A 23,542-nucleotide genomic window follows, 5' to 3' on the forward strand; every position below is an offset into this window, starting at 1 on the left:
CGCCACACTGCGCCGGGAGGCGTCGGGGAGGGGGCGCCAGCGCGGGCTGCGGGCGCCACAGGGAGCCGGTGGGCTCCGGGCGCGCTGCCAGGAGGGGCCGCACCGTGGGGGCCGCCGCCCGTCACCACGTGGTGGTGGCAGCGGCGGGGTCCAGGGCGCCTTCCCAGCTGAAGAAACCCGGAGCAGCCGGGGAGGAGGAGGCGGAGGCGGCGGCGGCGGCGGCGGCGGAGGAGGAGCGGGGCGGGCGGGAGGGAGGGGGTTGGGGGGAGGGGTGGGGGGTGGGGAGAGACCCGGCGGCGGCGACAGGGCGAGGAGCAGAGCGCGGTGCCAGGGGGGTGGGGGCACTGGTGCCCGTTTGGGGAGGGAGCAGGCGGAGGGGGTAAGCTGCGATTACAAGCAGGAACCGGCAGCAGCTGTGAGTCCCCGGCTGGGGCTAGGGCGGGGGGAGGGGAGCGGCGCCCGGGTCGGGCCTCGGGGGTCGCGGGGTAGGCAGGAGGAGGCGGCGGAAGAGCGGCTGGCAGCCGCACGGGATGGCTGGGAGGGAAGGGGTCCGGCGTCGGCCGGCCGCATCCCCTCGCGTCCCCCTCCGCCGCCGCTTCTCAGGCCGCTCCACCCCCGGAGCCCCTTTCCCGACCCCGAGAGGGTGTCCGGGGGCCCCGGGCCCGGCCGGCTGTGGGGAAGGGGGCTGAGTGGTCTCGGTCCCCGAGAGGGGAGGGGCGACAATTTCTGTCCGCCGAGCGAAAGGGGTTTAAAGGGCGGCTCTTAAAGGAGCCGCAGGAGGGGCCCGGGCCGACCGAGGCACGCACCCCTTCCCCAACCCCCTTCCATTGCGCTCATCCGGGCGCTAGGCCCAGAGAGGAATGCGGAGGAAAGAGGCATTTGTGGGGCGGCCTCGGGGACAGAGCCCCGCCAGGGGTGTGGGCGCAGCGGGGCGGGCAGGGGTCTGGGGGTGTGAGCGCTGGCGCGCGGAGCTGGGGGGAGGGGATGGCGTGGGAAGGAGAGGGTTAAAGGTGGGGCCGGCCTTACAAACGCGCGCACACACTCGTTACTCAGACCCAGTCACTCGCGTTTCCCTGGCACTTAGATGGGCCTGTGGGTGGCGGGGGATGGCGGGGGATTGAATTGGAGCTTGCGCCGGAGCCCTTTGCATCCCAAGCTCCTGCAGCCGGATCTGGGGGCCCGGCTGTCTGAACTCAGCTCCCCGCCGAGCCCCCTCTCCGGGGCGCACACACGCTTCAGCGCGCGCACACACCTCGGACAGTCCCCTCGCGTCTCACGTGACACGCGGCCCCAACGTGCCACCCTGCCCACGCGCTCACGCACGCGTGCACACACACCAGCCTCCCGACCGCTGCCCCACTCCGTCCCGACGCCCCTGCGACCCTGAAGGCACTCATTGACTGACACACCTACACTCATTCACAGACGCACACTCCCCCCACACGCCAACCCCAGACACACATTCATAACCAGGCCCGCGAGAAGTACACACGCACCCCCTCACTGCCTACTCCTGCTTTCGGGAGCCTGAGTCATTCCTGCCCCCTCGTAGGGTTCCCCATTTCCCGGCGCGCGGGCACCCTGAGACGGCCTTGGGAATTCGTTCGCGTCCCCCTCCACCTGGGTCCCCTTCCCCAGTTTGCGCCCCGTGACACTCAGCCAAGGACTTCCTGTGGGTCCCAGGTCAGGGGCCAAGGGGTCCTGGACTGCTGCCACAACCCCGGTGCGCCCGGGGGAGGCGCTTCCTTTTCCTGAACTCTGGGATCCTGCGGGAGGAAGTGGGGAAGTTGGGCGGGGGTGCAGCCGAGGGCGTGCCGACTGTGGAGGGGCCGACCCTCGCGCAGCTCTGGGCCTTCCTTGGGGAGGAGCTGGGGTGCCAGAGGCCCAGGCTAAGGAGCTTGGCGGCGAGGTATTTGGGGAAGTAAGGCCTGGGGTGGAGAAGCGCTAAGGACTGGGCCCGGCCCGGCTGGGAAGGCAGCCCTCTCCCATCCACAGGTCTCCCTGGGTTCTGGCAGGAGCCTGTCCCTGCTGCCGGCCTGGTTTACTTGTCCCTACTTGTCAACACCCTGGCAGCGGGGTCTTCACCTGGTTCCAGTCCGTTTTCCCCAAGGCGGCAGAGAGGATGGGGCTGAGGAGTCTGGGAAGGGGCCATGGGAGTCCTCGCTGAGCTTGGGGCAGGAGGCTTTTGAGTTGCATTTCAGCCGGCCCCAGGGCGTGCAGAGCCAGGCAGACGGGTACCAGGGACAAACCCTAGACAGACGGCCCTGTCCACGGTTGCTCCTGCTCTCCCAGGAGGCCCTGTGTGGGCCGTGGCCCGGCCCTTGCCATGGAGTCCATGTTCGAGGACGACATCAGCATACTGACGCAGGAGGCCCTGGGGCCCAGTGAAGTGTGGCTAGACGGTCCCGGAGACCCCTCGCTTGGGGACGACATGTGCTCTGCCTCCCACTTTGCCCTCATCACGGCTTACGGAGACATCAAGGAACGGCTGGGGGGCCTGGAGAGGGAGAACGCCACCCTGCGACGCCGCCTCAAAGTCTACGAGATCAAGGTCAGACCTTGGAGAGGAGGGCGCGCCTGACAGTGTGTGTGGGGTGGGGAGGGGTACTGGGAATCTGGCAGATACCAGGGATTCAAAAGAGGGGTCACTGTGCAGACTCTTGGGAACTTGAGGGTCTCCCATGAGAGACGTGGCTGTTCTGGATGCGGACTGTCTCCTGTCGGCTTCGGAAGGGCTGGATCTGGGATCTAAAACAGATCTGGTGGGTGGGAGATGGCTGCAGGCCCATGGGAATTGGGATCCCACTAGCCAAGGAGAAGGAGGGTCAAGGGTCTGAGGCAGGTTGTGGGGTTGGGGGCACAGCCAGGCTGAGGCCTGGGCTGGGCACCCGGGAACCCGCTCTCCTGAAGCCCTACCCCACCTGCAGTACCCACTGATCAGTGACTTTGGAGAGGAGCATGGCTTTTCTCTGTATGAAATCAAGGATGGCTCCCTGCTGGAGGTGGAGAAGGTCAGCCTGCAGCAACGGCTCAACCAGTTCCAGCATGAGGTGAGCCTCCCAGGCTGGGCGCACCCCCTGAGCATCTTGCTCCAGTCTGTTTCTGATACCCTTCCCTCCACACCCCCCAGGATCTAGCCTCTGCCCCTTTGATTAGAGATGTCCAGGTCCTCCCTAAGACCAGCTGCAGCTGCTCCTGCACCTCCGTAGGGTGCTGGGAGTGGGGGTGGGGAGGTGCAGTGAGCTTCCCAGCCCCAAGTCCAGTGTGGGACTGACCCTGTGGTGGGGTCCTCTGGGCCTCATCCAGTTACAGAAGAACAAGGAGCAGGAAGAACAGCTTGGAGAGATGATCCAGGCCTATGAGAAACTCTGCGTGGAGAAGAGCGACTTGGAGACGGAGCTTGGGGAGATGGTGAGGCCTGGGGAGCCAGGGGTGCTTGAGGATGTCGTGTTGGATTGTGCTGGTTGTGTGTGTGCATGTGTGCATTTAGTTCTGTGTGTGAGGATTCCAGCCTGTGACAGTGTGCAATCCCATGTGTCACACACCACTTGTATGTGCCCTGCTTGTGTTCATGTATATCTGTGAGTGCCCGCCCGTTTGCCCTTGTGAGGGAGACTGCATGTGCTATCCATGTTGCAGTGACTGTGTGCATCCTGGCCATGCAGTGGCCCTGTGAGAACCTCTGTCTCTGTGTGTATGCCTGGCTGTCACGCTGGGGTGACCCTGTGCCCGTGAGCACTGCCCCTGGGAGGCTGTGAGGGTGAGGGCAGAGGTGACCAGGAGTGTGTGACTGCTAGAATGGGCCTGTGCTTGGGGGTGCTTCTGAGTCAGGGTGTGGCTGTGCTGATGAGCAGGTCAAAATCAAGAGACAGGCCAGGCATGGTGGCTCATGGCTCTAATCCCAGCACTTTGAGAGGTCAGGGAGTTTGAGACCAGCCTGGGCAACATAGCGAAACTCTATCTCTACAAAAAATACAAAAAAGAAGTTAGCCAGGCGTGGTGGTGCACGCTTGTGGTCCCAGCTACTCAGGGAGCTGAGGTGGGAGAATCACTTTAGCCCAGGAGGTGGAAGCTTTGGTGAGCCAAGATCGAGCCACTGCACTCCAGCCGGGGTGACAGAGCCAGACCCTGTCTCCAGAAAAAAAAAAAAAAAAAAAAAAATCAGGAGACATGGTCTCAGCCAACCCCAAGCCATGACCTCAGTTAAGTCACTTAGCCTCTATCCCTCCTCTGAAAAGTGGGGCAAATATTAACACCCTCACCAGGCTGTAGTGAGGGTGATGGGGCATTCATATATAGATGCTTTGCCTTCATAATCACAGATATTTATGTGGCACTCAGGGTGTGCCAGGCACTGTTCTTTTCACCTGGCATACACTAGCTCATTTTAAATCTCAAAACAACCCTAAGAGATGAGTGTGGGACTGTTATCCCCATTTTATGGAACAGGTGTGTGAAGCCCGGAAGCTCTTGTCACGTATGCAAATGGAAGTTCTGATGCTCCTAAGGGGGATTGGCCTCCAAACAGGGGGGCTGAGTGTTCTTTTAAGTGTCCCTGTGTGTTAATGACAGAGCAGGGGTATTAACTTGACCTAGCCAGGGGCAACAGCCCTCAACAGCTGCATTGAGGTGGCTGAGATGAGACTTCACACTCATGGCCACTTGGAGAGTGGGCTTGGGACATGTGATCTGGGGCCTCTGCTGTAGTTTGGGGTGATGACTCTCCAGACATGGGGAAGTCCTGGGCCTGTACAGACCCTCACCTCTGTCTCTCTCTCCAGAGGGCCCTGGTGGAGACGCACTTGCGCCAGATCTGTGGTTTGGAGCAGCAGCTGCGGCAACAGCAAGGCCTTCGGGATGCAGCCTTCTCCAACCTGAGCCCGCCGCCAGCCCCCACACCGCCCTGCGCTGATTTGGACCTGCACTACCTGGCACTGAGAGGGGGATCTGGCTTGAGTCATGGTGAGATCTCAGTGACCCCAACTTACTCACCTCCTAGTCCCCAACCCCCATTTCAGCATTCCTAGACACCTCCCGCTTACTTACCATCCCATTTGTAATATAATCTATTTCTCCATAATCACCCCATCCTCCCTTACCTGCTGTCCCCTCACCTCACCGCACTGTTACCCTAATTTCTCCCCTTCTAACTCGGGCATTTCTGACCACCTCGTTGCAATTCCTGAGTCTGCCAGCAGAGGGCGCCCCCACCCAGAGTCCCCCTGCCCCGTCTCTGGCTGTGACTAGGAGAGGCCCCTGCAGAAGCTCTAGACTTGTGTCTGGCCAGTAAAGCCTTCAAGAGCCCATCTTATTTTTTTCCTGGCCTCCAGGAAGATTAGAAATGCGGCTCAGCCCATCTTTCCTCGCTGCCCTTGTCGCGGTCATCCCTCCTTGGCTAGCTGTCCTGGCTTCTCTCTTGAATCCTCCATGCTGCATCCTCCCCTGTTTCACTCTGTGTGGCTCTGGGAGCTGGAGGAGGCAGCTGAGCCCACCTGACGTTGTCCTGTCCACCGACAGCAGGCTGGCCGGGCCCCACACCCAGTGTGAGTGACCTGGAGCGGCGGCGGCTAGAAGAGGCTTTGGAGGCAGCGCAGGGAGAGGCCCGGGGGGCTCAGCTCCGGGAGGAGCAGCTCCAGGCAGAGTGTGAGCGGCTGCAGGGGGAGCTGAAGCAGCTGCAGGAGACCCGGGCCCAGGTAAATGCAGGGACCTGGAATAGCTTCTGGAGGTCCAGGGCTGGACCTTCCCCACTATGTGCAGACTGGCCCAGGGAACGGTAGAGAAGGGCCCTGGCAGGGGTGAGCTTGGGCTCTGACCTCTCCATCTTCTTCCTTAGGATCTGGCCTCCAACCAGTCGGAGCGGGACATGGCATGGGTGAAAAGAGTTGGGGACGATCAGTAAGTCACATTGGTAACCCTGGGCCCCCTAGGTTTGCCTTTCGTCCCTCCGTGGTGTTTGGGAGACCTCCCCACCCAGCCCTCAGGGATGTAGTGTCTGGGCTGCTGTTGCTCTGTGTGCATACTTCATAGGAAAGAGGTGGGGTTCTTTTTGTTTTTTTTTTTTTTTGAGACAGAGTTTCGCTCTTGTTGCCCAAGCTGGAGTGCAGTGGTGTGATCTTGGCTTGCCGCAACCTCTGCCTCCCGGGTTCAAGCAACTCTCCTGCCTCAGCCTCCTGAGTAGCTGGGATTACAGGCATACACCACCACGCCCAACTAATTTTTTTTATTTTATTTTTAGTAGAAAATGAGGTTTCTCCATGTTGGTCAGGCTGGTCTCGACTCCCGGGAGGTGTGGTTCTTGAGTGGGATCTGGGACATTCCCTTTGCTTTCCTCTGGGGCCCAAGCCTGTATCTTCTGGAGATGCTGGGGCTAAGTGACACTCAGCTGCTTTGTCGCTGTGTCCAGCGTAATGTCCCCTGCTGAGCTTTTGGGCCTCCGTAGGGCCCCATTTTCTATTGCAGTGACAAGGCCCAGTGAGTTGGGTTCACCCTCCCCTCCGTAGTGAGGAAGAGGGAGGTGGTGTTTCTCGGGATTTGTTAGGCCTTGTCTGCTGATCTCGGGAGAGAGAAGCCTGAGGCTTAGAGACAGGAGAGGCTTCCTTGGGTTCACACAGCCATGGGGTGGGGAGTTAGAATCTGCTCTGCTGAGGTGCTCCCTTGGAATCCTACCAAGAAGGGGGCAGCAGAGAGTGGCAAGGGAGCTGTGTTGTTGGGGGACCCAGTGTTGGGGCCTCCAGGGGGGCACTGGGCAGCAAGGGAGGAGTGAGCAGCCACCCGGCAACAGTGGAACCTGGTGCCTTCCACATCCGCACTGAACTCACCCTCTCCCACTTTCTGAGAAACAGAGCTCAAACCTCTTTCCGCCTAAGTCCTCTCCCCTAAGATGAGCTGTGTGGCACAGACTCCCTACTCTAATTGGAGGAGAAGACTGAGGCCCAGAGAGGGGCAGGAACCAACCCCCCAACGCACAGCATACCCAGCTCTGGGGCTCCAGAGGTCTCCTGCCCAGCAGGCTTCTTCCTCATCTTCCTCCCAGCCTCTGGCCAAATGGGGATACCCCTTGCCTACCTCCCTACCTTAGGGTGAGGGCTTGGGTGGAGCTGTGATAGCTGGGGAGGTGGTGAGAACGCAGTTTGTGGGACTGGTGGGTGGGACCCCTTGGCTAGGCCTTTGTGGAGAGGGTCCACCCTAGCTTGTGGCTGGGGCTTGGGGCCCATCGTAGCCCATGTGCCCAGACCTGGAACGCGCGCACACACACACACACACACACATTCTCCAATCCTAGCTTGTCCCAGAAGTCATGCTGTAGGGCCCTTTGTGGGTCACTGAACCCAGTCCCTTCTTATCAAACCAGCAGTGAATCTCCCTGAATTGGTAGAACTCCAAGGGATGACATTTTGGTGGGGCTGGAGTCTGGTTTTTCAGGCTTTGAATCCCAGGGACCTTTCTTTACTGACTTGGACTCTACCTCTCTGGATTCCACAGGCTCAGGGGCCAGTCAATGCTGGGAGATAGGAGAGGCGGTGGGTAGAAGCAGAGAAGGGGCAGTGGCTCCCAGGGGCCAAGGTTGTATTTTATGAGTGAAAGGAAGCCCGCCCCATAAGGAGCTAGGAGGCTGTACCATCCACGCTGCCCATTCTGACAAGAGCAGCCCCTTCCCTCTCTCTCTCCCAAGGCGCCTGCCCTTCTCAGGCCCTTTGGCTGGAGGGAGCTGGGCTCTGCTTGGGGACTGGCCCCACAGGCTTACCAGAGGCCACCTCCTGGCTCCTCCCCTCCTTCCCTCTGATTCGGCTCTTCCTCCAGCCTCCCAGATCTCTGCATCTGGAGCCAGCCAGGCCCTGCTGCCCAGCCACATGCTTCCTTTCAGGCCGAGCGAGCATCTCTGGACAGCCCTAGTTTGGCAAGCGTTAATTCTCAGAGGAAGTCCTCACTCCCCCGGTAGTTTTATTTTCTTATAAACTCAGCTCCTTTTGGTAATAGGCTGCTTCCCGAGTGCTCCCTCCCCTGTCCTCCCACCCAAGGAAGCCTCAGTCACTTGCTTTCAGCTCTTCTTTCCCCACTAGCGCCCCTCTTCCTTCTGTTTCCACCTGACTTTCCAGGCTGGTCGGAATTTTACAAGTAGGCTTTTCCGGGAGTGGAGTGAGTGTCGAGGCTGGATGACCCAGGTTGGTGGTGTGACTGGGGTGAGGAGGACCAGGATGTGAAGGCTGAGGAGGGGGACACACAATTTCTGAGTTCAGCCCACTCTTAGGCGGGAGTCTTCTGTATGGTGAATTCTGTATGTATGTATGTATGCCCCCCTGTCTTGGTCTAGACACCTCCAGGGCAGCCAGTTTTATTGCGGGAGTCCTCAAGGTTAACTGCCCCCATCCCCATCTCTATTGATTCCCTTCCCCGGGTCCTAGCCCCAGCCCTAGGGTTTCCCAGTCCCTTCCTTCCCAGCCCCTGGCCCACAAGTTCTGGCCGTTAACGTTCCCATGCAAACAGACACCCAGATCAGACTGAGCCAGACTACTCCCCTCCAGGTCTGACCCCCTGGGAAACCCATGGTTTGGTTAGCCCAGCTCCTGGGGACAGAGCCCAGGGAGACAAATTGCCCCAGAGGAAGAGCCACTGGGGGTCACGCAGAGGCCAAAGACAGTGATGAGGGAGGCAGTGGGAGCAGAGTCCACCCTGCTCCTGAGGATACACAGGGAGGTAAAGACCCCTTGGGGGGGTCGCAGCCCAGGTGGGAGGTGCAGCACCCATAGCCCCTTTCTCTCTGGGCCCAGCTCCCCAGCCTGGGGTTCCAGAGTGGGGCCTTTTGGAGGCTGTGGCCATGCTGAGGGGGAGGGGAAATTAGGAGGGGACTCCTTGAGGGGGATAAGGGCTCTGAGGGGACAGGGGGTCTGTGAGGGGAATGAGGACCCAGTAAGGGTGGGCTCATCTGTGCAGGGTCCATCTAGGAGAAGATGGGGACTCAGTATGGGCAATGAGGAAAAAACTGTAGGCCTTTCTTTCTTCCCAACGCTGGGGGCTCAGCGCTGCAGCCCGGGCCCTTTTCCGCACCACCTCCCCCCCACCCCTCTCTCCACCCACAAGCCTCTGCGTGGGCTGCGGTTAGTGGTGGGAAGAAGTGTGAACTCGAGAGAGAGGATGGAAACTCTGCACGGAGGTCAAGGGCAGCGTGGGGTGGGTCAGGACGGAAGTCGGAGACCCCCGCATACCCTGAGCGTAGCCTCATGCCCCAGAACCAGCAGGCCCAGGGCCTCCCCCTTCACGCTTCTCACCCTCCCTACTTCCTTTCTTTCAAGTCTCCTTCGGCCAGGGCACCCGCGCTGCACTCACCGGAGTTAACCCCTGAGCACTTGCAGCCTCGGGGGCTCCCAGAGCCTGGTGAAGGGCTCTAGGTGAGTCTGAGGGATGTGTGGGCTTTCAGCCCTAGTCCTTGGTGCTTTGCCTGCCAGCAGGGTTGGGGGCAGCTCGTGCCCGCGCCCTCTTCCTCGATGGGAAACGCCCATCTTCCCTCCTTAAACTGAAGCCACTAGGCTGGTGTCTCCAAGAAAAGTCTCAAAGCAAGTATCCCCGTTTCTCCACTTGTCTCCTAGGCACTCCCCTGAACTTTTTTTGTCCATGCCAGACACTATGTGAGCAATTTACCTACAAAATCTCATTTCATTCTCACAAACGCAATGTAGGTATCATCCCCCTTTTACAGATGAGCAAACTGAGGTGCAGAGAAGTGAAGTAATCTGAGAAGTTCAGTAAGAAGTTCAGTGCAGATGCCAAGTGGGTCCTGAGCAGATGGGGGTGATGGCGCCTCGGTGGTGTGTTTCTGGTTCAGGTTCTTCTTCAGGTAGAAGGCCCTTATATGAGGGACGACTGTGGGATTTGTTGACCAGACTGGATCACTTTTGAAACTGAAAGGGGGCACTATTAATAATTATGCAGGGGCAACTAGTGTGAACTGGGACAGTCCTAAGCCAACTGGGATCTCTGGGCACCCTGCCTATGTGGGAACTCTGGTTTCCAGGCCTAGCCCTGAGCTGCTCCAATCAGCTACATCTGGGACGCTTTCTAGACCCGGGAGCTCTGGTGGATTGGTGGCAGGGGCTGCCACGAAGAGCCAGGCTCTGGGGACCCCACCAGTCATAGCTGGTCGAGGAGAGTGAAGGGGCTCAAGGCGCCCGAAAGGAAGTGGTGGAGCACTGGGTTGTTGCAAAGCAACTTCCTCCTCCCCACCGGCCCGCAACCTCAAGTCCGCTCCACGGCCCGGTGCCTGTGGTCCCCTCCCCAAGGGTCGGGCGGGAAGACTGATGCTGGGTGTGCCTGTGGGTGGTGGAAAGTTTGGTCCCTAAATTCACCCACAGGGGTGAGGTGGCTGGGGCAGCGGGGGGCAGCTTCAAGCAAGGATGGAAGGGCCCAGGAAGGCTGGATTTCTGTTTTCCTCCCAATTCTGTTTTCCTCCCAATTCTGTATCAGACGATGATGCTGACCAGATGAACAGCTCTAAACCTAACCCTAATCCTAACCCTTTTACTGCGCCCATCCCTGACTCTAACCCTATTCCTGATCCTGACCCTCAACTCTGTCCATAATTTTGGCCACGTGCTACATCAACCCCACTCCTAGTCTGACGCTGGCTCCTTTAATCCTGTCCTCAAGGCCGTCCCCAGCTCTAATGCCGTGACACCGTGACACCGCACTAACCTGAATTCTGACCCTGAGGCATCCTCACCTGGCTCCAGGGCAGCACGGAGCATGCGAGATCTCAAGTGTCTTGCAGCTGGTTTGGGCAGAAAGAGGCCTTTTACAGAGGAGGTCGCTTAGGTCACAGACCTTACTGATCTCAGTTGCTTTAACAGTACAATGATGATTATGGTTTCTGGAAAAGTGTGTGAGATCCGTGAATTATTCGTGGAAAGACTGAATGAAAGGATGTGAAGGATGGAATATTCGCAGCCCAGGGGGCCCTCCTTCATGCCAGCTCTGCCATTTGCTCTCTGGCACCTCAGAAGTTGCCAGCTTGGCAGGTTGAGGTGCCAAGAACCTGCGTTTGAATCTGCTGTGTGACACTGCCACTCTGTGACCTTGAGCCAGCCTCTTAATTGCTCTGATCTTCCATTTCCACATGTGCCTATCACCCCCAGGGAAGGGGTGGTGATTCTCAGGGCTTCCAGGCCACTGCCAATGTCCCCAGCCCCCGCCTCCTCTTTGTCTTTCCCTTCTGCTGCTGCCTTGCCTTTCCTCTCCCCTCCTTCCCGATTCTTTGGGGGACAGTATAGCATAATGGTCAGTAGCCTGGACTTTGGAGTCTAGGGGGCAGAGCTCCCATCCCAGCAACTCCATTACTAGTAGGCTTTGTGATTTTGGTCAAGTAACTTAACCTCTGTAAGCCTCAGTTTTCTCATCCCTAAAATGAAGGTAACAGTCGCAATGTCGTAGGGTTGTTGTGGAGATGAATAAAGTTTTCAGCAGAGTGCCTGGCCTGGGGTGAGCACTCATACAGATCATCTGATTCTTTTCTCTCTGGGTGCCTCCTAGGTTCTGAAAGACTCAGAACTTTCTCCTATCATGTAAGCAATAAAGCAGCATCCAAATGCAGCCATCTGCTGCCATTTACCTGACCCATTCTTCCCAAAGAGTCATGATGGTGAAAAAGCACTCAGGTGTGGGCCAGGAAGCCAGGAAATGGAATGTGTATTTCGGTGCACGTGTGCAGCTCTTGGTTGTGTTGTGAAGTTGAGATTTTTTTTTCCACTGAATTGGCAGTGTTTTCAGTGAGTCATTCAAGTCGTTAGCATCTTCAGCGGCCCAGGCCTGTGTATCTTGAGATGGAGAGAGACACTCAATGAAGGGGGAGGTCCCAAAAGGCCATGGGGCATCAGGAGGAGGTCAGGTCAATCACCTTGCATGGGACTTAGCAGTCTTTGTGAGGGTTGCCTGAAGTTCTGAGTGGACAGAACCCCCCTGCCTCAGGCCCCAGGGAGCAGAGCTGGGAGAGGGGCTGGGCATTCTGGGCCAGGGGCTTCTTCCTTCCATTTTTGGCCACCCTGTCTGTTTCACTGTGAGAAGGATGCCAGGGGCTGGGTGGTAGAAACTGGAGTAGCTCCTGACAAGGGGAGGGAGGTAAGCAGGGGAGTGACAGGGGCCTGGGAACTGAGTGTGGCAGGTGAGATTTCTGAGGAGGGGTGTGAAGACAACGACCTGTATCTGTCGCCTGAGATACAGCAGTGAAAGTGGATGGGGAGAGAAGCTTTGGCTGTATGGATAGAGGACCACACACTGTCTGTGCCCTGCCCAGAGCCCTCTCCTGCCCCTGCTGTCAAGGAGATAGCATGATCCTGCCCTCTGAAAGCCCCCAGTCTGATGGGGGACACAGAGCTCCTGCCCACAGATGTCCTCGGTCTGGAGGGGGAGCCTTCCCTTAGGGAGTCCCCAATTTGATGTGGGACACACCTGGACCTCCCAGTCTGATCGGGTAGACGCCGTTTCTTCCCACAGACCCATGAGCTGAGGGTGAGGGGGCACAGGACACATTTAACAAAAACGAGGGCTGAGATGGGATGGGATGGAGGCCGCAGGGTCTCAGCAGCAGCTTCTAGGACTCTCTGCCTGCCCAGCCCTGCTCACCATCAGATGGGTGGCAAGGACTCTCCCTCCCTAAGAAGAGGGCTGTCTCCCAGAGACCTGGCCCATTTGCAGTAATTTGGCTTTGGCCCAAATGGGTTAAAAATAGTCTTGTGGGAGGGGCAGTTTCGGCCCCAGGATTAGTAAGAGAGAGCCAGTGAGCGGAGCAGGGAGCCTAGTCATCTGCCCTCTCCACTTCTCTTTTCCTGCCCTCTGAAGCCCTAACCTCACAACTTCCCCTCCTCTCCTTTAGGGTTAGAGACACACACACACACACACACACCCCTATGCTCATTCACCCCTTTCCTCATTCATCAGCCTGGCCTCATACCTGTCTTCACACTCTCCCATCCACATGTCCATCACTATGGGATGGGGATAGGGCCCTCCAGGCTTTAGAACTTGGGCCCCCTTGACCTCTCTGTCCTGGGACAAGACCTCCCCTGGGAGGAGATCTGTGTGGAGTGACACCTGGTATTTTCTCCCAGCTCCAGCTTCCACTAAGTTCCTGAGTCCCTTCTGGAGTTGGAGGCGGGGAGAGCCAAAGAAACCCAAATCTCTGCCTTCAGGGAGATTCAAAGCTCTGTCCACACTCAGAACAGTGATGAAGGCAGGGCCCAAGGGCATGGCAGAGCCTCCCATAAGGTCAGGGAGGGCTCCTGGGACCACGCAGGCCACAGGGGGAGAAGGCAGAGAGCAGTGGAGTGATGACCTTCCATGGTTCTGGGTTGCAAATGACCTAGAAAGGAGGGGAAAAGGAAGTGGGTGGGGTTCCTTGCCAAGTCTGTTCCAGCTCCATGAGGGTGGGTGCCCAAGATGCCTGAACAGGAAGCAGGGAGGAAGAAAGGGAGGGAGAAAGAAAAATGGAGGGAGAGGGTCAAATGCCTTATCCACTTACTGAACATCTGCTGGTTTCCACGCCCTGGACAAGGTGCTGGGAATATAAATACAATGACATAATCCTCACCATCAAGGAACTCCCCATAAAGTTCTAGAACAAGGCAGCCTTTGAGAAGTGCCCGGTGTGACTGGCACTCCCTGCAAGTGTGCAGTGTACAGCAACTGTTCACAAAGATCTCAGTGTTAAGGCCCTGGTGGAGTTGTACAGCAAGGAGGTCCTGGGAGGGGCAAGGCTGAAAAGAGCCCAGAGGCAGCTTTGAGGTGGAGCCAGGTGCAGTGGACATGGAATTGGGTTGGCTTGTGGTTAAGTTTATCAGTTAGCACCTCCACCAGCCAGGAAACCATCTTCACTTATGGAACGAGCTATTTTATGCAGCAGGGTCCCCAGCCTTTTCAAAGGTGAGGACTCTTCATGGATCCCACTCCCAGTACACAGATTATACTTACAACACTTTTAGTATGCACTGCTTGAGAAAATTCACAGTGACAGAAGCTACTATAAATTCAGTACAGCTTTTTAATGAATCCATGCTTTAATTCATCATCACAGCTTTTGCACAGATTAGAAAAACATTCACACATACCTGTATGAGCTGTGTTCAGGCCACGGACAGTGCCTGATGAACGCAGGGATTCAGGGATTTGGAATCTCTCTGCTCCCTGTCCCTGCACTTAGGCTGGGAACCACTGCCCTAGCCCAGGGAATGGGTCTCAGCATGCTCCCTGGAAGAGGTGGCTTTTGAGCTGGACCTTAAAGGTAGGGAGGATTTCTGCAGTTGGGGTAGGAGCACCCTGCGGGTGGGAGGGAGCATGGTGGGGCCAAATGCTGGGGCAGAGCCAGTTCTTCCTCCACAGCTGGGACGGTAGACTCACTGCCCTTCTTGTCTTCCCCACTGCCCTCTGACTTCAGGGTGAATTTGGCGCTGGCCTACACCGAGCTGACAGAGGAGCTGGGCCGGCTTCGGGAGTTGAGTTCCCTACAGGGGAAAATCTTGAGGACTCTGTTGCAGGAGCAGGCCCGGAGTGGCGGTGAGATGGGGCAGGGCAGGGGAGGCTGCGGCCGGACCCGGGAAGGAGCCGGTAGCCATGGCAACCATGTTGGTCCTGGGAACCACCCTTTATTTCCTTTCCTGTGGCCTGGAGTTGGTGGGCATGGGTCCGGGCAAGCCCCTGGCGCTCCAGTTCTGAGGTCTTCTCTCTGCACTTTTGTCCCCCGACCCCGTCCCGGTTTCTTTTCCAGGCCAGAGGCACTCGCCACTGTCACAGCGCCACTCGCCGGCCCCCCAGTGCCCCTCCCCCACCCCGCCTGCCCGAGCGGCTCCCCCTTGCCCCCCGTGCCAGTCCCCCGTCCCCCAGCGCCGCTCTCCCGTGCCCCCGTGCCCCTCGCCGCAGCAGCGCCGCTCTCCGGCCTCGCCCTCCTGCCCGTCGCCCGTCCCGCAGCGCCGCTCGCCGGTGCCGCCGCCGTGCCAGTCCCCCAGCCCGCAGCGCCGTTCCCCGGTGCCCCCCAGCTGCCCGGCCCCGCAGCCCCGGCCGCCGCCGCCGCCCCCGCCGGGCGAGAGGACGCTGGCCGAGCGCGCCTACGCCAAGCCGCCCAGCCACCACGTGAAGGCCGGCTTCCAGGGCCGCCGCAGCTACTCAGAGCTGGCGGAGGGCGCGGCCTACATGGGCGCCTCCCCGCCCTGGCTGCAGGCCGAGGCGGCCACGCTCCCCAAGCCCCGGGCCTACGGCGGCGAGCTCTACGGCCCCGGCAGGCCCCTCAGCCCGCGGCGCGCCTTCGAGGGCATCCGGCTGCGCTTCGAGAAGCAGCCATCGGAGGAGGACGAGTGGGCTGTCCCCACCAGCCCGCCCAGCCCGGAGGTGGGCACTATCCGCTGCGCCTCCTTCTGCGCGGGCTTCCCCATCCCCGAGTCGCCAGCCGCCACCGCCTACGCCCACGCCGAGCACGCGCAGTCCTGGCCGTCCATCAACGTGAGTGGGGCGCCCGCGTTCCGCCCACCTTGGACAGGGCCTTGAGATTGAGACCCCAGAGCTTCACCCTCCGTTGGGGGCCCTGCCCCTTTCGGGTGTCAGCGCACAAACTATTCACCCTCCTTGAACCCCGGGCCACAGTCTAGGTCCTTTCACCTCCCTTTCCTGAGGTCATCTGTCACCAGAAATTGGGGCCTGCCCCATTAAGATTTCGTTCATTTCCTTGGATGAGGATATGGTCTTTGGAGTGAGTGACAGTTCTGCCTTTGATTCCAAACACCAGCACTTAATAGCTGTGGGACCTTGTGCAAGTTACTTATCCTTTCTGATCCTCAATATTCTCATCTGCAAAATGGGGATAATGATTATAGTATCTGATTACCTTATAGGGTTCTTAAGAAGCAGGCAGTGAGCCTAAAGCAGTCAGCACAGTGCCTGGCTCAAGCATTTGCTATTATATTGGCTATGGTGATGGTGGCTACTGACCATAGCAGGCCACCAGCCAACACAGGAACAGGCCTGTTTATCCAGCTCCCTCCTTCAGGCCTCAGAGCGCTTGCCCTTTTCTGTCAGTCCTGAAAGACAGAAGCCTATCTCAGGGCTCAAGCGTTTCACTGAAATAATGAGTTCCCTGAATGTCAAAGCCACCCATTGTAACCTGGAAAGACCAAAATATACTCCAAAGCCAGACAGAAAATTATTTTGGAGTTGTACCTTGTTTAGGATTGTCCATTGCTTTGAGTTATCCGGGAGCTGTGTCTTAGTCACTCTGGGGGCATGTCTGGGTCTTGGTTTCCCTCCTTACCACAGATGCCCTGGCAAGCTGAGCAGTGACTCTCTCATACCTGCCTCCTGGGGACCCTGTCCCTGGGCAAGCGGGTGGACACTGAGCTGGTGTGGGGGAGGATGGTGCTGAAGAAAGGGTGGCTGAACCCCTCCTGCATGCCACAGCCCTCCCTGCCCTGGGTCCTGGGACAGGGCAGGCTGGGATGTGGGGACCATGAGTGGGGGCTGGGGACCATAAGTGACTTCCTTCTCTCCCCACAGTTGCTGATGGAGACGGTGGGCTCCGACATCCGCAGCTGCCCCCTCTGCCAGCTGGGTTTCCCTGTTGGGTACCCGGATGATGCCCTCATCAAACACATTGACTCCCACCTGGAGAACAGCAAGATCTAGGGCACCACCCCCACCCACTGGCTGTTTCTCTGTCCTCTCCTATCACCCCCAAACACTCACTTTGAATGCTGCATGAATTTCGTGGGGGGTCCCTGCCCCTTGCGACCCCCAGATACCTCCACTTGCTACCGAGTCAACGTGCGTGCCGTCTTCCCTGGTCCAGGCACCACTCAGCTCTGGCTCTTCCTGGGAGGTCAGTCGAGGCTCCCCCCACGCTCCTGGTTTCTGCTTGGGAGGTGGGGACTTGGGCTGGGATGGGGATGGCATACCCCTCCCAGGCCTCTCCTTCTGCCTTTCTGTTCTTAAACAGGGTTGGATCCAAGAAGGTGTCCAGTGCTTGGGCCTGGGGTGGGGGGAGGGTGTTAAGAGGACTCCAGGAGCTCCTGCACCCCTCCCTAAATGTCCATCTTTTTCAGATGGGGGTCTGTCTGGGGAGCACCCACAGGCTGTCTTTGGGGTCTCAGAGCCTGCTCTGAGCACTGACCCCAGTTCCTCCATCCTGTGGCCAGCCTAGGGCTCATGGCATGGGCCCCCATTGGGGGAGGGAGATATCTTGTTTCTTGCCATTCCCTACAGGCCAGCCCTGTCCTCCTTTCCCTGTTCTGCCCACTCTGGGGAATAGGGAGGGGTGGAGAGGAGAAGGAGGATCCTGGAGGACTGGGAAGATCTAGCATAAAGAGTCTTCTCTGAGGGCCAAGGCCCTACACCATGCCCCTATGGCCAGGGGACTGTCTGCCAGCCTCCCAGACCCATGCCCTCCTGACACCCCTGGCACTGAGGCACAGATTGTGAAGGCAGATGCCCCCTCAACCCTCCACTGGAGCCTCTGACACCACAGATGCCCTGGAGCCCTTGTGTGACTCAGCCTCTGTTAGCTGGGTGGGTGTCACCAGCCCCTGCCTCCCAGGCCAGAACCTGAGAACGGGCTCAGGGTGCTGTGGAGATCAACTTCAAAAGAGCTAACCCCTTCCCACACTCCACCCACCCACCTACATTTCCTCTGTGAAATCTACCTCAGAGTTGTACCCTCAGAAGGACGGGTAAGCAGGAGGCCAGGGGGTCCCCAGGGCTGAGGTGGGGAGCCTTCTACGGCGAAAGCCTGCCACCCCACAATGAATCCACCCCGCTCCACTGCGCGCCTCTCCCAGGTCTCAGCTCCGGGCGGGGAGCAGTGGCCGCTACCGACAGCGCATGTCCCGCTCTTATCCAACTCTTCCAGGCCCCACCTCCCTGCACCCCTCCCCTCCATAGAGCAGGGGAGTGAAGGGGTGTGTCGGGCGGGGAAGGGGCCAAGGACATGTCTTTGTACCCTGAGCATCCCCAGGGAGGGGAAATGGGGAAGGGGGCCTGGAGAGGGGAGGTGGGGCCCCCTGTGCTCTCTGAACAAGTTAAAAGTCCAAATAAAACTTACCTGTTCCATCTGTGCTCAGTCTGTGCCCTCTGTGGCTGGGGGCAGGGCGGGGGGCGGGTAGAGCTCTTGGTAGCAGGAGGTCTTGGAAAGTGTGTCTCAAGGGACCATGACCATGGGAGGTAGACACTGGGCAAGTAGGGGATGCATGGGGCACCCACATTCAGAGCGGTTCTGGAGGTGTAGACATGTAAGTGGTTGCAGATGACTTGTGGCGTGGCAGTCATTAGAACAGATAGATATAAAGCAGCCACCCAGCCCCAAGCAGGCCTCTTGAATTTCCCACCCAGTAGGTCTGGCCAGTTGAGGTTCTAAAGCCTTGGGGTTTATCAGTAACAGTTATGTCTTCATCAAATGATTTCTGCTTGTCAGGAACCAGGCTGGGGCCTCAAAGAGGAAGAACATCCGTGTTCCATGTCCTCATGGGTCTAAGAACAGGGGAGGGCCTGGGTTCCAGGCTCAGCAGCTGCCTCAGAAGTCCCACAGCCTGGAAGGTCAGAGCTGGGTCATGAACCCATGACTTCTGTCCCAGCTGGGGCTGTGCCCTATGTCTGCAAAAAGTGCTTCAGTGACTTGTTCATCAACTGGGTGCCTTTCTCTTCCATGTGGCCGTTTCCGGTCAATAGTTCACTTAAAAACAAAACAAGGACAGAGGCAATTGCTCATTGAAGGTGTGAGGTTCGGCTCTAGAGTCAGGGCAAATGTGCCTTCCCATTCAATGCTAAAGACCAGACACCTGTGGGAAGACTTCCCAGTCACTCTGGGTTCTCTGTTGCAGTCAACAGCTATGCTGCCCTCTCAGAGTTCATCCAAGCTCAATTCCACCCACAGCCAAGTCCTGAGTGCCAGGAGAAGTTTGACCAGCCGTCCCTGTGTGACACGGGTTCACAGCCCTGGGAAAGAAGGTTTTGGAACCTTCGGCACATGGGTGCCCGTATAGTGCCCCCTGCTATTTCTCCATCTCGATGGAGGAAGGCAGCACCCAAGTTTCTGGACCTGGGTGCCTTTTGGATCTTTGGAAGCACTTAGGAGACGTGCATGAATGAATAAGGGTGGTTTAGGGACACACGAGGCAAAAAGAAATCCTGCTGTTGAGAAAAGGCGCAAAGGATAGTTGGGAATGAGAGTGCAGAGGCAGGGGGATGACCCAGGTAACCACCGCTGGTCCTTGCGCATGTCTGAAGGTGGGAGGGAACCCAGGTGTCCTGCAACCTGGACATTCTTCTGTCACCAGGGTGAGGGGGAGTGTGGGGACACAGGGCGCAGGTTCTGGCAGCTTGTCTCCTTGATTTCTAGGAACCTGGGAGAGGGCTCAGGTGCAGGGCGGAAAGTTGCTGGGGGCTGGGAGGGAATGCTGGGAAGGAGAGAAAGCTAGTGTGCCCCAGTCTTTAATTCTCTAATCCTCCCCCCTGCCCCTGCCACCAAAAGGAGAGGACATGGCGTGGGGAGCTGGGAAAAGGCTAGGGAGCCCTGCCAGTCCTCATCCCTTCTCTCTCAAGGACTGTGATCATGGAAGGACACTTGCTACTCATTACTCTGTGGAGACAGGGAGGCAGGACACTGGGGCTGAGAAAATGCAGAGGCAAAGGGGTCTCTAGGCTCCTGGAAAGGGAAAGAGTGTGGGAAAACTGTGGCAGGAGCAAGTGGGAGGGAAGGAAGACCTCTGTCGAGGCTGGAAAGACACACATGGGGGACCCACTCAGTCTCCCAAAGCCAGACATGCACAGGTGGGGGAAGACGACTTCACAGGGAACAAGCCCCCCTCCGGCGCATCACCACATGCTGTATTAAAGGCCAGTGTCCCACGGTCTCTCTGGCTATACCCCTTCTCCCCACAGGGTTTCCCCAGCCAGAGCTACCAGGCCATGGAGACCCGTGCTCCTGGCCTGGGTCCCCATGCAGGCTGTGTCAGGCAATCAGCTGAGCACAGCAACAGCTCCTTTCAGCAGCTGGTCGTGTGTGTACGTGCACAAGTGTGCGGCAGAGTGTATGTCGGGAGCATCAAATCCTAACAAGGGGAGGGGTGTGTGGGTGAGTCAGCCGTGTTAATCAGAAACACCTCACCCAGCTGATTAGAACTAATGAAGAATGGAGTGGGTGGGGGACTCACTCAGTGATGTCTTTTTAGGGTAGGGAGAGCAGGACAGTTCCCCCTGTCCCATCTCTCCCTCAGCAAGGACAGGAACAGACCAACTTTGGCAGCCACAGGAAGAATAGAGGTCAGACATAAGGATGAACCACAAGGGCCAGGGGGCCCTAGCTGGAAAGGGGTGAGCAAGGTGTCTGAGGCAGTGGCCGGGTAGTGTGGGGAAAATGTGTGAAATCCTCCAGCACCTGCCCCTATTCCTGCACTTCCTCCACTTTCTCTGTTTTGACCCCAGAGACATTCTCGGTGCTCAAGGCTGTGCCCCCTGGTTACCTTCTGAGAGCCAACCCACATCTGCAGAGGGCTGCAAGCCATGCTGTTCAGGGGCCTCCACCCTTTACACCGCAGCCCGGCAGAGAGGGCTCCAGCTTGAGGCACTTACTGGTTTGTGCATTCGCTGTTCATGCAGATGCCATGTAGATGCCATGGGGCTCTATGTAACGACCAGGGAGGGGTCTGGCAGGGCTGAGGGCACGAAGGGGCTGCGCAGGGGGAACCTGGGCATCAGCTAGAGGCCCTCTCGGCTCCTGCCCTTCCTTGCAGCAGAGGCAGATGCCCCTGAGAACCCAGTCTTAGCCCACAGCTTCACCCATCCTGCATGCCAATTCAGCCAAGGGCAGAGTCACCAGGCGCATCTCACAGATGTCCTATTCGGCTATGTGAGTGTGGGCATGGGGGAGGGGGAGGGCTGAGGGGACAGGATGGGTGTCGGCCAGCACCTCAAACACCTCCTAATTTGCATTACCACTGACACCCTTCTTGACCAAGAAAATGGAGCCAGAAATAACAAGGCGGGAGGCGATTCCCTTGAGAGGGACTTTGAGTTTCCCTTTCCTTGCCTCCAACACTCCCACGGTGCAGGGGACAGGAGGTCAGCCCCACAGCAGGGCCCTGGGCAGGGGAAATGCACCGCTGTGGCTCATCCCTCTCCAGGTTGGGCAGACACCTCTTTCCAGCTTCCCACTTCCCTCAACCCCAAACACCTGAGCCCTGACCCTTCCTTCTTCAGAGCCTTCCCCACTCTCTATTCCTCTAGGAACCCTCTCCCTGGCACCCCTCTGGCAGCTGTAATGACTCCAGCTCTACCTAATTGGGGAGTTGTCTCTGCCAGTGTTGTCAGTCTGTGTCCTGCCTTCCCCATCAGAATGGGCATTTCCCAGGGCCAAGGTCCGAACCTCCCCTGCCAATCTGGAACCAGCTCAATGGACCATTCTACATGGGAAACAGGCCACACAATAGAGCAGAAGGGCTTGCGATGAGATTCTAAAAATGGCATGAGGTAAATCCGGGTCCAGTGTGAGACTGTGGCTGTGTGGGGGAGCAAAGGTAGACCCCCGTTCCTGCAACCCCAGGGACTCCCAGCTCTGTCAGAGGCCTCTGAGTGTCAGGCAATGGGATCCTGGAGGAAAAAGATCAGGACCGTGGCAGTGCGACACCTTTGTCCCCTGCCCCAGTGACTGCAGCACAGACGCACAGACACATTTGATGCTCAAACTGTGTGGATTGAATTTACTTCCGTCCCAAAGAGGGGAGGGAATGGTGTGACAGTCACAGCTTGGAAGTGGGAAATGATGGGCCGTGGAGAGCAGGCCACCTCACTGGCCAAGAGGTCCTGGCACCTGGCAGGGTGAGGTGGTGAGGGTGGAGGCAGAGCAGAAGGGCCTGGCAGGGAAACCAGGTCATGAGAGACAGCGCGAGAGCTGTGAACGCACTGCGGGAAGGAGAGAATGGTGAACTGAGAACTCCCCCATACCTCCCTCCAGAGATGCTATTTTAGGGGGAGAGAATATATGCAGCGCAGGGGGCAGGGGTGGGGGAGCAGGCTCTCCTTGGGGGTCAGCTGGGCCACTGCTGCCTCTACTCTCCCAGGCATCTTCTTTGGCTCTGGGACCCCTAAGCCCTTCCTTCCTCTCTGGGAAAGTCTCCTTGTTCCCTTGAGTGTGAGGGTGGAAAGAACGAGCCAAGAGATTTGGAGCTGGCCTCTTGGTACCCTGTGAGGGTCCCTGAGGCCTCAGACCTAGGGGTAAGTTTCTATTTCCACTGCTTCCTTGGAAAGTGGGTGTGGAGGGCAGACTGTGAGGCAGGCACGGAGCCCGGTTCAGCAGGCCTGAGCACTTCTTGCACCCAACTCCACACTTAGGCGCTCTGCTCAGATCCTCCCTTAGTGTCAAGCAGGGGGAGTGAAATTTGGTGTTAGAGGAGGCCAGGGCGAAAGGCACATCCAGGCCAGCCGAGCTCCTACTGATAGTCGGACCTCTCCCACTGGGGAGGCCAACCTGCTCCTTGGCCCAAGGAGGCTAGATGGAGATTGCTATCAGATAGAACCCTTGCTTGGCATGAAGGGGAATTCTTGCACCCTAGTTCAACCCTCTGAAGGGCCCTGACTCATTTTGGGATGAAGACTCCAATGCCCTGTGGGTTTATGTGGTGGCTGGGGGCAGGGGTGGGCAGGGTGGGTAGGGGATGAACAAAGACTTTTGTTTTTGTTTTTGGAGCTGGGTTGTTTCTCCACCTGATCCAGCTTCACCTGAAGGAGAGTGTTGGCTGGAGTGGGAAGAAGACCCAACTTCCAGCCTGAGAGGTGCTGGGCACTGGCTGCAACAAAAGGAAACTTGGGTTAAACTTTAGGAAGAACTTCCTGGGGACACATTTCCAAAGAACTGAGGGATCCCGTCCCCTGGATGTTCCCCACAGCAGATCCCTCTAGGGCTGGGGAGCTTGGCCTGGCCTTGGGAACAGAGGCAGAGAGGTGAGCAGAGAGACCCACTGTGGGTGGCAGAAGGCTCCAGGGAAGAGGGATGACGGTGGGTCCAGGCGTGAGAATACACAGGTCCCCAGGCCACAGCCTGGGTTAAGGGATCTGAGGCGGAAGAGTACAGGGAGGAAAGACTGCCGCTCTGCACCTCCTCTCATCTGTCCTGTCTTCATGCTTTTCTTCTTCTGGCCTTATAGGCCAGGGCAGAGAGGGGGTGGGAAGAAACAGCTCTGGTCGCTCTACCCATTCCTCCCTGGAGCAAGAGACCTGCACGACTTCTTGGTGGGGAGACTGAGATGAGACCTCATTTGGAGCCTCAAAGGTCAATGCGGCAGTGGAGCCAAGTCCCCCGGGATAGAGCAGCTGGAGGCAGTCAGTGAGGCGAGGGGCAGGGGGCCATGTCACTTTAGAGGGATGCCCATGCCAGGCCTCCAGCCCAGAGCTGAGAAGGTGGCCAGGCTGATTGAGTAATGATCTTGCCCCTCCCCTTTCCTGGGGCCCTTGGCCTTGTGGGTGTTGCAGGAGCCGAACTCTCCCTTCCCCCCGCAGACAGCAAAAGCACACTGTGGATGGGAGGTGAGGG

General features: G+C 58.2%; 1 protein-coding gene and 1 long non-coding RNA gene across 5 annotated transcripts; one reads left to right on the forward strand and one right to left on the reverse strand.

Annotated features, from left to right (window-relative positions):
* The first annotated feature begins 301 nt into the window (after nucleotides 1-301).
* On the forward strand, nucleotides 302-18,079 carry TBKBP1 (TBK1 binding protein 1). 4 transcript variants are annotated; one of them, XM_037993810.2, is made up of 10 exons: nucleotides 302-415; nucleotides 2,293-2,551; nucleotides 2,928-3,050; nucleotides 3,307-3,411; nucleotides 4,782-4,962; nucleotides 5,518-5,693; nucleotides 5,834-5,895; nucleotides 14,417-14,535; nucleotides 14,747-15,474; nucleotides 16,522-18,079. In XM_037993810.2, exons 2-10 carry the CDS (start codon nucleotides 2,327-2,329, stop codon nucleotides 16,648-16,650), a joined length of 1,848 nt encoding a protein of 615 aa, XP_037849738.1. In that variant the 5' UTR covers nucleotides 302-415; nucleotides 2,293-2,326; the 3' UTR covers nucleotides 16,651-18,079. The 4 variants fall into 4 exon arrangements, with proteins under 4 accessions (XP_037849738.1, XP_037849739.1, XP_008011146.1 ...); XM_037993811.2 differs by lacking the exon at nucleotides 302-415 and adding an exon at nucleotides 996-1,909; XM_008012955.3 differs by lacking the exon at nucleotides 302-415 and having other exon boundaries at nucleotides 996-2,551.
* LOC140708703 (uncharacterized) lies at nucleotides 17,074-20,863 on the reverse strand. The gene is made up of 2 exons (XR_012088918.1): nucleotides 20,587-20,863; nucleotides 17,074-18,232 (listed from the first exon to the last, which is right to left on the reverse strand). It is a non-coding gene; the product is annotated as an uncharacterized lncRNA (long non-coding RNA).
* Nucleotides 20,864-23,542: the final 2,679 nt, after the last annotated feature.

This window comes from Chlorocebus sabaeus, chromosome 16, assembly GCF_047675955.1.
Source record: "Chlorocebus sabaeus isolate Y175 chromosome 16, mChlSab1.0.hap1, whole genome shotgun sequence".
Classification (NCBI taxonomy): Eukaryota; Metazoa; Chordata; class Mammalia; order Primates; family Cercopithecidae; genus Chlorocebus; species Chlorocebus sabaeus.

Excerpts from the sequence above, each read along its gene's own strand:
- TBKBP1 (XM_037993810.2), top strand. The coding sequence starts at position 2,327 with ATGGAGTCCATGTTCGAGGACGACATCAGCATACTGACGCAGGAGGCC. Across the intron at positions 3,051-3,306 it reads TCAACCAGTTCCAGCATGAG|TTACAGAAGAACAAGGAGCA; the intron begins GTGAGCCTCCCA and ends GGCCTCATCCAG. Across the intron at positions 5,694-5,833 it reads TGCAGGAGACCCGGGCCCAG|GATCTGGCCTCCAACCAGTC; the intron begins GTAAATGCAGGG and ends CTTCTTCCTTAG.